This window comes from Odontesthes bonariensis, chromosome 12 (genome assembly GCF_027942865.1).
Source record: "Odontesthes bonariensis isolate fOdoBon6 chromosome 12, fOdoBon6.hap1, whole genome shotgun sequence".
Lineage (NCBI taxonomy): Eukaryota > Metazoa > Chordata > Actinopteri > Atheriniformes > Atherinopsidae > Odontesthes > Odontesthes bonariensis.
The window spans coordinates 15,991,529-16,006,784 of NC_134517.1; the positions used below are offsets into that span (position 1 = coordinate 15,991,529).

General features: G+C 41.6%; 2 protein-coding genes across 2 annotated transcripts; both read left to right on the forward strand.

Annotated features, from left to right (window-relative positions):
- The first annotated feature begins 684 nt into the window (after window positions 1–684).
- slain1a (SLAIN motif family, member 1a) lies at window positions 685–12,563 on the forward strand. Its single transcript, XM_075479281.1, has 9 exons — window positions 685–1,306; window positions 2,843–2,979; window positions 5,807–5,923; window positions 6,869–6,979; window positions 7,146–7,295; window positions 8,812–9,141; window positions 9,563–9,751; window positions 9,910–10,243; window positions 11,696–12,563. Exons 1-9 carry the CDS (start codon window positions 855–857, stop codon window positions 11,769–11,771), a joined length of 1,896 nt encoding a protein of 631 aa, XP_075335396.1. The 5' UTR covers window positions 685–854; the 3' UTR covers window positions 11,772–12,563.
- A 1,008-nt stretch (window positions 12,564–13,571) lies between these two features.
- On the forward strand, window positions 13,572–14,314 carry LOC142395954 (uncharacterized). The gene is made up of 3 exons (XM_075478501.1): window positions 13,572–13,592; window positions 13,673–13,836; window positions 14,080–14,314. The coding sequence occupies exons 1-3, from the start codon at window positions 13,572–13,574 to the stop codon at window positions 14,312–14,314; spliced, it is 420 nt and encodes a 139-aa protein (XP_075334616.1).
- Window positions 14,315–15,256: the final 942 nt, after the last annotated feature.

Consider the following 15,256-nt stretch of genomic DNA (forward strand, 5'->3'; position numbering starts at 1 on the left):
CCAAAGTTTTACATATGAATCTTTAGTCAGACAGGGATAAGTCTTTGAGAGAGCCATTTTGAAAGCATAGCCAGCATTTATGTGCCATTCAATGTCAGTTACGCTAATGTTCTTTCACTCTATTAGCTACAAAGAAGTTAGAGAACTGTGTACCAACTGTATAACGAAATGTGTGTGTGACTTATTTCAGTTTAGTAATCTTATTATCCCATTTCTGACAATTTGGTACATTTTTTTTGCCATTGTGCCTGGACAAGGCTAATTAAACTTGTCTAAAGCTAATGTAGCTTCTCCTTCATTTGAATATCACACATTTTACAATACATTCTTCTAACCAAATAGTAGAGATTATGTGAACGAGTAATTAACATGTTTTTAATTTTTGTAAAAGACCCACTTATGGACAAACTGTTAGCCTATTTCTTAAATGACTTTTCGAGCTGCCCTATGATTCAGGTGTGAATGTTCTTTATAGCATATTTTATGGCTGGATGCAAATTAGTCGACATCATCCACTGTCAATCCGAACCAAAAAAAAAAAAAAAAAACATCATTAAACAACAACAACAAAAAAACCGCCCAAGTTAACAAAGACGCACACTGGTGCTGTGTGGATGTATGAAGCGATCGTAATAAACAATTCCTCAGCTGTGGTGTGATGGGAGCTCAACTCCAGGCTGCTGACCAATGAGGTGGCGGCTGTGCAGTCATCCCAGCAGCAGCATCAGTGTGAGCCTGGGAGTGCGTGTGAGTGGTGGCTTTAAACTGGGGAATCTGGACACCCTCTCTGATTTGAATAGGACCCTCTGCAGGCAGGCCGTGCTTTTTGCCACTCTCAATGTGCTTTTTACCAAATGGAAGCAGAGGTGTTGAGCCCCCAGATGATGGCAGACGTCAACGGCAACAATAAAATCACCAACGCGGAGCTGGAGGTGTTAAAGCTTCAGGAATTGGTCCGAAAATTGGAGAGGCAAAACGAACAATTGCGGACGAGAGCGAACGCTGTAAACAATTGCTCCGTCGGCCCTCATCTCCAGACCTCGTTGTCGTGTCTGCATGGTGTTACGACGTGCTCCACTGACAATTTCCCCAGTAAATATGACATATCGAGTCCGACGCGGTCGCGTTCTTGTGTCTCCGCGCGTCGGGGTGCAGCGGAGGAGCCGTTCGCCTATTTTCAGCCGAGCTCGGTGTCTCCTGATGCCGCTGTGGAGGACAGCGGCGCCGCTGGTGCCACAACTGTTTTGGATGAGGTTGATATTTTGGACCTCAACGCCGTGCTCCCCGTTGGAGAGCCGGATAGCTGGTAATCACTCTGCTTGTGTCAGCCACTTTTGTTTACAGCCTTGCATTGTATGCCTTTGTGGATGTAAAATGAAGAATTCCGCGTCCCTTGTGTTTGAGGGACAATAATAGATGCTTTACGGGCCAGAGGACGGGCAACAAGCCACAGTTTTAAGATAGTATGTGAATCTGTCGTGTATCTTTTAATCGATTGCCTTATTGATTCTTCTCCTGGTGGAGTGGAGGTGTATGCAAGTATAATCTGCAGTGGTTTTTATAGGTGGAAAAACAACAAAACTGACCTGACACTAGCTGCACCCTGTAATGCAAGGTGCATGCAGGATAGGTAGCTGTTCAGAGTAAGGTTGCTCTGAGATGAAATTAGAAACAATGACCCCCTTCAGCTTGTGATCAAACAGCTTGGCTTTGTGCGTGGTGTTCAGCCCCAGGCTGAACTACTCTGAAGAACAGTCGCTGCTGACTTTGGTTGCTTGCACACTGACACCCTGACTACTAAACCGTCTCCAGCTTTCTGCATCCGATGTGATGATGTGGAAAATGTAGCTCACAGTTCAGTGCAGCACCGATAGGATTCAGCCTACATTCACTGCACTGGTACATCCTTGCTCCATTTAACATGACAAGCTGACCCTAAAGTCAGCGAAAGTCCATGGCCTAGTTGAATGAAAGTGTGTTCTTGCACTTGGAAACAGAGGTGACACGTCATTTTTTTTTAAATTCTGGGAATCAATCATTTCAGGATCTATCTTAGGAAACTACCACTCCGTGTAGCACAGACAAACAGGAGATCTTGGTTCATTGATTCATTTTATAAGCTTGTCATTAGAGTAAAAAGTGACATTTAGAATCATCTTGTTCTATCGTCTTTACTGAGTGGTAAGATGTGTTTCCCTAATAGCGAGTCTAATAACTTTTTTTCCAGTTGCCAGAGGTTTTGTTTCTCTCCTGCCAGAAGCTTCTGAGGTTAAAACAAATGATTCATTTTTTCATGACTTCTTCTTGATAAACTCTTTCATTGTTTCATTGTTGGTGTTTAAGATGTACAAAATGTCATTTTTCATTGAACTGACATTCTAAATCCACAAAATGTTTCATTCGCTTTTAGATATTACAAATGAAATGAGCAGCACTCAGACATTAGAAGCTGAAACCTTGGAAATCTGTTCAATTTTTGTTTGGAAAAACGACTGACACTGTTGGCAGTTATCCAGAATTTGCTTAATCTTCTTTGATCTTAGTAATCTACAGGTATCACCCTTTGTTTTAAGCCACAATAAACCTTCCTGTGTCTTGCTGTAGCAGTGATATTCTACAGTCTACATCGTTACAATGGATAGGCTTTACAATTTTCACTGGCTCCATAAATCGTGGCGCCACTGTTACAATTGCTTTTTCACTTTGTAAAACACTGTAAAACTCATCCATTAGCTACCTTCCTTGAGGCAGATGAGACAGATAAATCAGCCCTGTGCTCGTTCAACTCACTGGGGCTGTAAAGGTTACAGGACCTTACTGGTGTTTGTGCGTTGTTTGGCAGGTTGTACGTGAGCCCCAAAGCGAAGCTGCACAGTGAGAGTGCCCTCAGCCCTATGCAGTGGTGCAGGCAGGTCCTGGACCACCCTGGGCCTGAGGTGGAGCTGGCTAAGATGACCTTCTGTCACAGACTGGACCAAGGTACAGTGCACTTACCTCCCAGATCACCCCAGGACCATCGGGCTGTCTGGCCTTTGACACGAACAGCACTTCTGCTGCAATGCGTGAACTGTATGCAGCCCTGTCTTTTGAAAGTTTAAGCATTCGAAAGTTAGAGCATTTAACAAAGTCTAAGGGAGTCTGAACATTCTGATTTCGGAGAATTGATCAGCTATTCCATGTGAAAATATAGTGTAAAAAGGATTCTAGTGTTTAAGCTAAATCACTATTTTTTGTGTCAAAAAATTCAAATGAAAATATTTTCCTTTTCATATTGCATCTGTATGTTTTTAAGAATTAGTTTTGACTTTTTGGGAGAGGCATTGTTTGCTCTATTGCACAGAGCTAGATGAGAACGTCGATACACTTTGAAGAACAGAAAACAAGAGAGAAATGCTTGCCTAGCTACATCCTAAGGTATAAAAATTGGTCTACAAAGACCTCTAAATGTCACTGATCTTTATGTTTATCTAAGCCATGTAAAAAAAAATCCAAGTGTAGTTTATTTATTTATTTATTTATTTATTTGTGTCAGATTTTTGTAACCTCCTTTGTGGGCTTTATGCTAAATTAAGCTCACCATGTTTAGGCTGCAGCTTCGTATTGCACAGAGAAAAACGAGGGTAGTATCTATCTTCTTGTCTAATTCTCAGTTGGAACGCAGAGTGAGGCCTATTTCCCAAAATGCTGTCTGTTTTAAGTTAAGACATGGCTTCAAGCATGTTTACATATTTATCTAGTGCAATGTTTGGAAGATGTTGAAGTACTTTACATGCTGACAGTGACTGTTTACCTGCCCGTGTACATGCATGATTATTAGGATCCAGATTAGTCAAGACCTGACGTTTCATTCGCTGTGGCAGAAGCGTTTTGGCCCCCGTCCCGTTCAAACTGATTTCCAGCTAGTGTTTCCCACAACATCCAATCAAAATTGTATTTCTAATATAAGATTAGAAGGTTTTATTTGACAGGAGAGGAACGCCAGCGAGGTCATACATCCCACAGTTTGTTGCTATGATTGGTTTGAGGCTCATCAGCTTGCATTTAGGGTCATTTTTGTTTGCACCGGTTCATAACGCCCATTGGACATTGACAAATCAGACGAGAGATTACGGACTGATTTGCATTTGCATATTTGTCCGGCAATGCCGGCCTAAATGATTAGAACATTATCAACTTTGTCCACTATCCGTTACTCATTGACAGCCAATAAATCTGTGATTTCTGTGCTGACTGAGCCACCTCAGCAGTTTAGAATGAGCCTAATGTTGTGTGTCTGTCTGCCTGGAAACTGCTGCATAACCTTTACTCATAGCAGGCGACAGTATCCATTTTTAGGCATGTTCTCCTTATCTGGGACAAGGGATTAGTGAGATTATTCAAGGATAAAATGAAATTAGTTCATATATACATATATATATATATATATATATATATATATATATATACACACACATATATATATATATATATATGTATATATGAACACCATAATGATATACTTGCTGCTCGACCCACTTTTAGATCTGATGCTTTACAGTCTCCACACTCATGCATGGAATATGGTTTCCACGGAAACCATGCTTACATTAAATGGAGTTTTGAAGTAGGTTTGCACAACACTCGCTGCTCCAACAGCCTTTATAAGAGACTCTTGTGCCGTGATGGCACACACTTTTGCGTGCGTGGGTACACGCTGTGCTGTACATATGCTGTGCATATGTGTGCTTTGATTTTGAAACTCCTAAGAAGCTTCTGTGATCAAATATTCTCATACTGAGGGTCCATACGTAACGCGTGTCCATGCTGCGACCAAGTAATTGCACATTCGTAAGTGCTGGTGTGGATGTTCCTCGGTGTGTGTGGACGGGTCAGATTCCTCTTCTTTTTCTAAAGTTGTATTCAGCGAAGGTTGGCTCTCCTCCTGTGGGTCCTGAATACATCCTTGTGTCTGAGATTCAGTGTCAGTTGTTTGTGTAACCTGCTGTGAATGCTAGTTTTATCCAGTAGTGGTTAAGCCTAATTGTGTCAGGAATGCCAAGCGCTCCACTTTGTCAAGTGGGCGCTCCTCTGACTACCAATCAGTGAGGGCAAACCCACTGTTTACACACTGAACACACATTATGCAACTGAGGCAAATTTGCTTTCTACTAGTCAGCATTCGAGGGCGAAATATAATAGTTTTACCTTCTATAAGCGTTTATAAAGTGTGTCTATTTGATTTAATTGGTGTGGATTTATCACATTTTTTTTATGAGCATTAATAACAAGTATTTGAATCGGAAGAAAGGCCTTGGCAAGGCAGTAACAATGGTTAGTCAAGCTTTTCATATCTGAGACTAGCTTGCAAACTCCAATCAGTGCTGTTTCAACCATTACATAATCCATTAGTTACTATTATAATCATTTGATAAAGCATGAGTTATGACAGTATTGTACAATGAAATTGATACACTGGAAATTTGAAACAGTGTACATGTAACCTCCATATCCCAAATCAGTCCACAGTGGTCTAATTCCAATTTTGGGAAAAGGATGTAGCCTACAAGCACAATCCCTGCTTAACCTAAGATCCATCCAAAACACAAATCTGTGATTTAGCCCAAAAAAAGCTGCAGTGGCAAGCTAAACCCTGTCTTACTGTATCTGCCTCCTGGACCCAATCATTTACAGCATCAATACTGATCTGCATGAGGCAGATTAACATTGGTTGGAGTGTGTTAGAGTATATAAATCAATGCGCTGTATGTGGTGCTACATGGTGAAGCAATCAGACTAACGTGTCCCTGTGCTGGAATCTTGTTTCTAGCGAAGCGATGGCGAGGAGTCTCCTCCGTTCGTCCATACAGCTGCATAGAGGGGTTCTCCACCCTCAGCTGCCCCGTCCTGCCTTACACTAAACCTGCTGCACTAACTGACACCCCAGGTAACACAAAGACTTGCATCTAGTTCTCACTAACCATGAAATAGTCACTCTAATTTGCCTCTGAGGATCATTTGAAGACATCGACATTTCAGTCTTTTTTCAATCTTGTAGAAATATCTCAAAAACTGTTTGTTTACAGACAGAATTCATCCAAATTCATTCAATTTCATTCTGTTCATTATTCATTTGAAAGTTAAATGCAATGATGACTATTTAAAAATACCAACGACATTTGATTCTCTTCTTTTCTACAGATCGTATTTATATATTTTTAACTACGTCAGAACTTTTTTAAATCAGTGTCCTCAAACAATTATTTCTTATTCCTTTTTTCTTTCTTAATCAGCAAAACTGTATTTGATGCCAATTAGCAAATGCTGCAACTTTTCATTATGTTAATCTTGATTTAACAAGGGGAAGATTTAACTAAATCTTCTAAAGTCTGCTTTTCTAACCTTCCTGACACTGTCGCCATCATTTACAAATTGAATGATAAAACAAAACAGTAACTAAACGCTTCACATTGTTTACAAAATGTGCAAATGAAGGATTTCAGCTTACATTTTGGCACTGGCAACACTAACAGCAATTGAAATCAATCGATCAAATGTAAACTCGTTTTCAAGTTTAAGCTCGAACTTGATGTCTCTGGTTCGTGTCCAAATTAATCAGGACATGGAGCCAAAACTATCTGTGGCTTTTGGATGTAACTGCATGTAATATAACCCGGATTTTTCAGTGACCTGGGACTTGCGGTTTAGAATCAGATTACAGCAAATTACAGGGGGAGAGATTATAAAGTCAAACCCTAGAGATGAGACTAGCAATCTCCAACTCTGCCAGAGTAAAAGCTCATTGTGCCTGTTCATCCATATTTCATGTTGACACAGATATCAGTATGGGTTGAATATTCTCTCTACTTTGCTGTGTTTCTCTACTTCGAAGCGCCATTGTCCTCATCTGGACAGTCTTTTCTCCAGCCGACTCTCCCTCTCAGGGCCGGCTGCAGCCTCAGCGACAGAGCGCCCACCTTCCTATCAAACTCTACTCTCCACCGTAAGACTTCACTGACAACACGTCTTCACACTGCTCTGTCATTCATTCCACCAGCCATCTGCGTTGACTGCATATACGCATAAACGTCTCAACTTTCAGGGAAATGTCTTTGGCCCTGAAAAGTGAAATATTGTGAGAAAGACGTGCCTCTCCTTTGTCATTTTAGATATCGGTCGCCGTCATGCAGCCATCACACCCCAGTCTTCCCTGGACAGTGAAGCGGGTGTGTCAGAGCTGGAGGATGACTCCATCACCATGAGCTACAAACTGCAGGACATGACAGATGTGGAGGTCATGGCAAGGCTTCAGGAGGAGAGTGAGTCCGCTACAAAATCACGTTTTATACTAGATGCAATGACATTGCTTCAGTACATTAAGGCTTGCAGCGTTTTCTTATGCACAGTTAAGGTCCTACCATTTAAGCATTTCAGACATCGTGTGTGTAGATTTGCTGCTGTGTTTGGCATCATTGTCCTGATGCATGACCCAGTTTCAGCCAAGATTCTGCTGTCAGAAAGACAGCAAAAGCCGTCCCATTTGACTCAGCAATACTTTGGTATGCAGAGGAGTTCATGGTCGACTCAATGACTGCAAGGGGCCCCCGTCCTGTGGCTTCAAATCAAGCCCAAACCTTCAGCCCTTCACCACTGCCTGTGCCTCACAGATGGTATCTGTTTGTGCTGATATGCTGTGTTTGGTTTTCTCCAAACGTGTAGCTGTGTATTATGACCAAACCTCTCCACCTTGATCTCAGTGTCTAGAGGACATTGTTCCAGAAGTGCAACTTTGCAAACCGAAGCCATGCTGCCGTGTTCTCTTTAGAGAAAAGAGGCTTTTCCGTGACAATCCAATCAAACAAACCCTACTTGTTCTGTTTTTTTATTCTTTATTATACTGCCATAACCTTTAACATTTAACATGCTAACTAAAGTCTGTAGAGTCTGACATGTGGCTCTTGGGTTTTCTGCAGTTTCTCTGAACATTGAACACTGTCCTTGAGGTGAACTCTCTGGGATGTCTTTTCCTCCTTGGCATTGTGACACCGGAATACTCCTAACTGCATTAACTACTGTATTTACAGAGGTGGTTACACTTGCTAATGATCAATTAATCAAATGCTTATGATTAGCAGCAACTGGCTGCTATGTACTCAATCTTTTAATTCCTACGGAAGCAGCGACGGTGTTGTTAGTTTTTCACGCACAACTCGTGCATTTTTGCTTAGTTTTGACAAATAGTGAACACTGTGTAATATGTGATGTGGTTCATCTGAGGTTGTATTGGCCAGTTTTTTTAGATCTGATGATTTTTTATATTATATTTTATAGTCTTAATTCATAAAAAAAACTCAGAAATGACTGTGGTTGCCCTATATATTCCACATTACTGTATGTAGAAAAGCTTGGGAAAATTGAAGGTTATTGAGTCACAGCTGCAAACAGAACCACATTTATGGGTCACAATAGCTGTTCTCAGACGGAGGTGTTTTTTTCCGCTGTATTTTATTGCTGAACTAATCATTGGGTTGCAGTTTTGAAGAAGTGCCGATCTGCAGTATAGCTTTGTGAGACTGAAATGGATCACTCTGTTACATTTCTGATGAATGGCTAAATTTCAGAATCATGTCTGACCTTTAAACGGTTTAACTTGAGTAGAAAGCTGTTAAATTATGCAGGACATTTCAGATAAACTTCCTGTATCAGTCTGGTTTACAGATTCTATAGCTGAATAATGGATGAGAGGCGCCTCCAGAAAAAAATGACGACATACTATATGAGGCCCGGGTTCATGTTTTCCTCCATAGATAAAAGCATTGATCCATCACCCTGTAGGTCTCCGACAGGACTACGCCTCTACCTCAGCCACAGCCACCCACCGCAGCTCCAGCTTCTCCTTGCACTCCCTGAGGCGCAGCGAGATGGATCTGGAGGAGGAGGATGAGGAGGACGAGGGGTACGACCAGCTCCCTCCTCCCCAGCCTCGGCTTTTCCGCACAGGGTCTATGCAGCGGGGCAGCCTGCCCCATTCTCACACCTTCTCCAGTTTCAGAGACTGCAGACGCAGCTCAGCCACCCCTCAGTTTTCCCTCAGTGGACTCTCTCAATTCTCTGGACCTTCCAGCCTGATAACAGAAGCACACACAGCATACAGAGGCAGCACAGGTGAGTGCTTATTGGATTCTTTGACGTAGGAGATCCCTAAATCTCCTCCAAAATAACCCAAGCTGCGGCTTGACCTTTTTTTTTTTTTTTACCCTTTTAGAAAATTTCTGCATGTTCTGCATTTAAAAAAAAATGTTTCCTTGTACAAAAGTGCTACTTTATGTGCAATAAACCTTGCTACATTCTTGGTAAGAGAAATATAAGAAGATCCATGCATTATTATCCATGCATTACAGTCTTATCTGTATAATAGATATAAAGCGCCATCTAGTGGCTGGTTAGTTCACTTTAGATTCAAGACAAGAAACAAAAGTGTCAAGCTCTTCCTTTTACATTGGAACTGTAAGTGAAACACCTCAAGAGCACTAAATGGACTCCACACACATAAGACCTGATCACAATTTTTGATATTCTTGCATAGACAAGCTACGAAGAAGCATGCCCAACCTGATCCGAGCTCCCAGCATGCCTAGTGTTCCCAGTATTCCTTGCCTGGCTTCCCCCGCCAACCCACCCTCCAATGGCCCTTCCTCCCTGCCAGCGATGCCCTCCCTCCGGAGCAGCCAGAGCTTTGATTCATCCAATGGACTCGCACGACTCCAGTCCTCCAGTAAGACACTTGTGTTTGTGTCTGTCTGTAAATCAGCTGTGCTGCACTCATTTTTATGTATGATTACATGCATAGTTCTCTTTTCTGAAGGCATGACATCAACAAATGTAGTAATGTAACCTTCCATATTGTCTAACTGATCTCTTGTTGTTCTTCAGTTCCTTCCCCAGGCCAGCTCGGCCAACGAGTCCAGAGCGTTGGAAACTTCCCCACCACTCTGCGACACCCTCTAAAAGCAACAGCCTATGTAAGCCCTACAGTGCAGCAGGGTCCCACATCCACCTCTCTGTCCACCTCCACCAGTTTAAACTCCATCCCAAGCAGTGTTGCACTGCCTCAGCCCCTCAAACCCAGCAGCAGTTTGCTGCCACAGGCCCTGAAAGCCAGCACCAACCAGTCTGCTGCCCCACGCAGTTCCCTTCCTCGACCGGCCTCCTTCATCGGAGCAAGTGGACTTCCACGTGCAAGTAAAATCACACAACCGACACGCAGGTAAAGACAAATGCATTGACTCCAACAATTGCGCACATCACAGGTCTATTTCTGTTGTAAACGAAAAGCTGTGGAAATCCTTTTAAACATCAACAAACAATCCAGTGGGGTTAGAGAGAATTGATCGAACCACACGTGACTACCGTTTTTTTTCTTTTCTAATTGTCTTTTGTAAGTCCAACAATGCTGCAGTTGATTGCCTAAACAGCGGCATGCTTTTTTTTTCTGTGTCTGTGCCGTAAAAACGTGAAAGAGCGACGTGATTTGAGTTTTCAGCTCTGCTTCTGAAAGCAGTGATGGCCTACAGTGCATATTGTATCAGGGTCAACTACATTAGGTGTTACCTAACCCGCACGCACACTGTTCGTCCCCGTCCCCTCAGGCCGGAGCCTCGTGCGGAGCAGCAGGAGGAGAATCACCAGACTGAGAAACAGCTTCTTCCCTGAAGCTGTAAGAATCTTGAACTCTGGTGGAGCCTCGTCAGTTTTGCTGCTCCTTACAAACGGCAGTCCACCATGTGAAACCAGCCTTTTGCACTATTCTCTGCACACGATTTGCACACGGCACACTGATTCTTTGCAATTATGTCTCCTTTTTGTATATTTTTGCTCTTTATTTTGCCCCTTGTTTTGAACAGATTGTTCCTTTTTTATCATTGAGCCTTTAACTGGGAACTGTGTTCCACATCATGACAAAATATGGGTTAGTCTTTGAATCCTTGAACATCTACTGCAAGAAAAGTGCAAGGACACATCTGCGGTACATTCTGTATTACTCAATAAACTCAAAAGTACTGAGAAATTATTTTGACAATAATTGGTAATCACTGAAAAGAACTTTCAAGCCACAAAGGGCAAGAATTTGATTATTATAATTTTCATTATTTTGTTGGTCAAACAAGTAACAAACTAAATATTGGAAGATTTTTAGCTTTCTTGGCAAATGTCCTGTATGACATGTGGCAATTATGTCACCAAAGCTTTTTGCACACATGCACTGCAGTCCCTAAACTTTCCAGAGATGTTCCAGAGGGATGGCATGTGAAAACAAAAAAGACCACTTAGGCAGATATTGTGTGAATGTAGCACTTACTGTAATTTTCCAGTGCACTTATGCTAGAAAGTTGCCCATTTTAGTTTCATCAATGGAGTGCTCATCTCTTAACCACAAGATTAGTGGTCCACTCCTGCATTCCATGTGTTTCCACATTAAAAAAAAAAACGTGTGCTTTTCACTTTAAGTTTAACGTATTTTAAGCCTTTAGCTGCAGGCCCTCCGGTATACCGAGCATGACTAGTGTGAAATTGGGCACACTGCAGGTGTTCAAACATGTGCTTAGACTGACCTGTGAGAGGTGCTACGGGTCCAGTTGAAATCACACTTGATCGTGCATTTTTAAAAATTGGATTTAAGATTTAGATGCTCAGTGGATTTCTTTCTTTCCGTCTGCAGTTTGCTGACTCCTCCAAAGAGCCTGGCTGCTTTGAGCGCCCTGAGGGACGGCAGCTGGAAAGACGGCTGCTACTGAACCCAAATGAACTGAGGCGTGAAAGGTGCACAGGGTAACGCTGCCTGGGACCCAACTGATATGAACCGATGCTGCCAGGAGGTCCCAGAGAAAGTGACTGTTAACGATGAATTTAAAGCACGACTCCTGACTGAAGGATTAAAGTAGAGATCTTGAACAGTACGGGTCCAGCAGGCTGGACCTTTAATATCTGCTTGAACGCATACACATACACACACACGCACACACAATGTCAACAACATGCAATACACTGATAATCAGTTGCTAAATATCAAATGGATGCTCTTGACTTTTTATCTCTTTTTTTCCCTTGTTGTAGATAGGTATTGCTTTCGTTCAGTCGAGCTGAAACCCTGCAAAAAAAATAACCCAATAATAATTTAATACGATTAATTTAGCAAGTTTTTTTTGTTTGTTTTTTTTGGGAGTCAGAAATAAAGATGAAGTTGGAATTAAGTCACTTCCTGTGCCTGTTTAAAGGAGGCGTTAATTCCTGTGAGTTATATTTATTGGCTGGACCTCACAGCACTTTGGATCAGAATCATGATTAACATGTTCACATAAATGATCTACTTTGTTTCTTATGTCAAGTATGAAATTGATTTATATCGGTATGCAAATCATATTATGGCTTGTTTCTCTTTATTTGCTGTTTCCATTGAAAATTTTGTCTTCGATCAACATAATGGATGCGGTGATATTGCACATAGAGCCCCAATGCTTTTTATGGATGACAAGACGTTAAAGAGGAGGTTAATTTTTTTCAAGTGAATAAAAATGTTTTGAAAATGATTCCGTGCTGTTTCAGGAGCTTCTTTCATTTTTTTCAAAGCGCTGAGAACGTTTGAAAGGTCCACTGCGTACCGGACATCATTGTTACACCCTGACCATAGAGTGTCGCTGGAAATGTGACATCTATTCAGCTTTATTACTGAAGTGAAAAGCAGAGCAGAACAAAATGAGAAAAATACAGCAACAACAATACACAACATCAGCAAAACAAAGATCAACATTTCACGATACAAGTTCGCTGCATTTTAGGAGACGGGCCAACAATAAGGCCAACACACGAAAGGGAAAATGGAAAGGGTGAAAAAAGAAAAATGGGGGAAAAAAGCACCCACTATGTTTTCCTGGGTTGTTTGCAAAGGTGCTGAAACTTGCTGAAGTTGCTCGTTTCATTCTTGTTTTCAAATGTACCATTGGCCATAAACGTTGAGACCCCGAAAGAACTTCATGAAGGAAGACACTTTTCTCTGCAATAGACTGATCAAGGCGTGTGAGACGAATAAAACTAAGGTGGCTTGAGAGTGACGCAAATTTGAAATGGTGAAAAGAAATTAGGCAAAAAGGCAACACATAATGGTTGGTATATCTCAACAGACATACGGCAACCCGTTCTGAAATTTGAATATCACCGACATTAACAGGACCGACGACTCACAAAGATAGGTCTTCGGTTTGAAAATAATACAGAATTCCCTCCACTTGTTTACGTGGTTGTGAAGCAGACTTTGACTCGACAGTTAGCTGCACAAGGAGCTCCGAAGAAGCTAGACTGACTAATCTTTAACAAGCTTGTGTGTTGATAGTGAGTCTCCCCAGTAACCCCTCAAACCTTGTACATTTTTTCTACACACATCTCATGGTGGGCTACTAGAATCCCTACCTGCAACTTGGAAAATTTGGATAACAAATATATGTTTGTTTGGTTTTCTTTTCCACCAAATCCTCACATTGGACTTGAACGCAGGAAGTTTAGTGTGTGACCGCGCTGCTGACCTCTTGGAATTTCTGATAATGCCCAACAAAGCTCAAGAGGTTAGTGCAAGCTGTTTACATTTTCACTGTCACGCTTCGTGTTGGGACATTTTGAGTGCCGTGTTTTTTTTTTTCATCAGGATGCCGTGATCAACCTGAAGACCCTGCAGGAGATTTCCAGGCAGCTCGGCTTTGAGTGGACAGTTTTGGCGTATGAGCTTGGCTTCGACAGAGCTGAGATAGGACGGTTTCACACCAGATCCACGGAGAAGAGCGTGCAGGCCAGGACCATGTTGGAAAACTGGTACAGTGTGTGTGCATGTGTGTGAAACTTCATACTCTGATATTAACACGTCATTTAAATCACGTTTGCTCCAAATTTACCTTTAAATTCAATACAAACTGCTCATCTGAAACCATTGCACTAGAGGTGCTCAATATACTCAACATACTCTATGTTTTGTACACTGATTGTGTTTTATTATCGTCTTATTATTGTATTAACCTGTGGATTCCATCACTCAAATAAACTCCCATCCATTCACAGGTACGAGAGGTCATGGGATAAGCCCAATAAGACCAAGCTGCTGCAGGATGGACTGGAGCGAGCAGGCAGACGCGATCTGGCTGAGAAACTGCGCTGCCTCCACTGGGGTCACCAGAAGCTGAGCAAAAGAGTTGAGCTTCCCTCTGCTTTCCCCTTCATCATCACAGTCCATAAGACCATTCGCAACCAAGACGCACTGCGCAGAATCAACGACCTCAGCCGTAGGTTCACTTAACGATAGATTGAAAGATTGAATCAACGCAGCTTTGGTCATGTCCATTCCTCCTACCTTGCATGTATACGGGTGTAGGCTATCCTGCACTGAAATAAATGGACTCATTATCACAACACAAACAGGAGTAGTGGCACTTTTATCTTGTCAAAAGTGAAAGATTTGGCAATAAAGTTACAAAGCAGATTCATGGGCTTGATCTGAGTATGATTTATCTCAAAATTCTCTGTTTGTTCTAGGTATTTTTTGGCTTATTTTCATACAATGATATGGGGTTGATTGTGTCGGGTTGTTTTGGTATACGGCGTACAGCAACCCAGATGGTTTCATGAAACTACACATAGGAAATGGGAAATTTAACTCAGTATCAGGACCAAAAGTAACAAAATCCATTTTTTTTTTCCAGCAAAAAACGTGTTTAATTTTGAGCTTTGAAATGATAATGATATGTATAATAATAACAAAGAGGCATTAGGGCGCAAGGGCAGGGCATAAATGTGTAAAAGGGACTCCAACTGAGCTATGAAGGTACAAGCTGCGGACAAAGACACTCAGACTGAAAGAGATGAGTGGCTGTTTTGTATTTTGATCCAACAACTGCTCCTTTATAGTAATTTTGCCTCTTATTTTGGTATCATAGTGTCTCATTTGCTCAATTTTGTCTGTTTTCACAGTTGTTTCCCTCCTCTTCATAATAGTCTCTTATATCTTGTAAATGTTTGGGTAATTCTATCTCAATTGAACAATTTGGCTTCTCTTTGTTAACATTTGATACATCTTCTTAGTAATCTAGCATGTCTTTCTCTGTATTATACTTAGGTCTCAATGTCGCAGTTTAGTCTTTCTATGGTAATTTTGGAAGGCTTGATTCACATCTGATTTTGTGTGCCTCAGTACTAATATTGTTAAGAAAAGCCACAACAACAAAAATAATCATATTAATGA

Coding starts and splice junctions, on each gene's coding strand:
- slain1a (XM_075479281.1), top strand. CDS start 855: ATGGAAGCAGAGGTGTTGAGCCCCCAGATGATGGCAGACGTCAACGGC. Junction 6,980..7,145: donor ATCAAACTCTACTCTCCACC/GTAAGACTTCAC, acceptor TTGTCATTTTAG/ATATCGGTCGCCGTCATGCA. Junction 7,296..8,811: donor GGCAAGGCTTCAGGAGGAGA/GTGAGTCCGCTA, acceptor ATCACCCTGTAG/GTCTCCGACAGGACTACGCC.
- LOC142395954 (XM_075478501.1), top strand. CDS start 13,572: ATGCCCAACAAAGCTCAAGAG. Junction 13,593..13,672: donor TGCCCAACAAAGCTCAAGAG/GTTAGTGCAAGC, acceptor TTTTTTCATCAG/GATGCCGTGATCAACCTGAA. Junction 13,837..14,079: donor AGGACCATGTTGGAAAACTG/GTACAGTGTGTG, acceptor ATCCATTCACAG/GTACGAGAGGTCATGGGATA.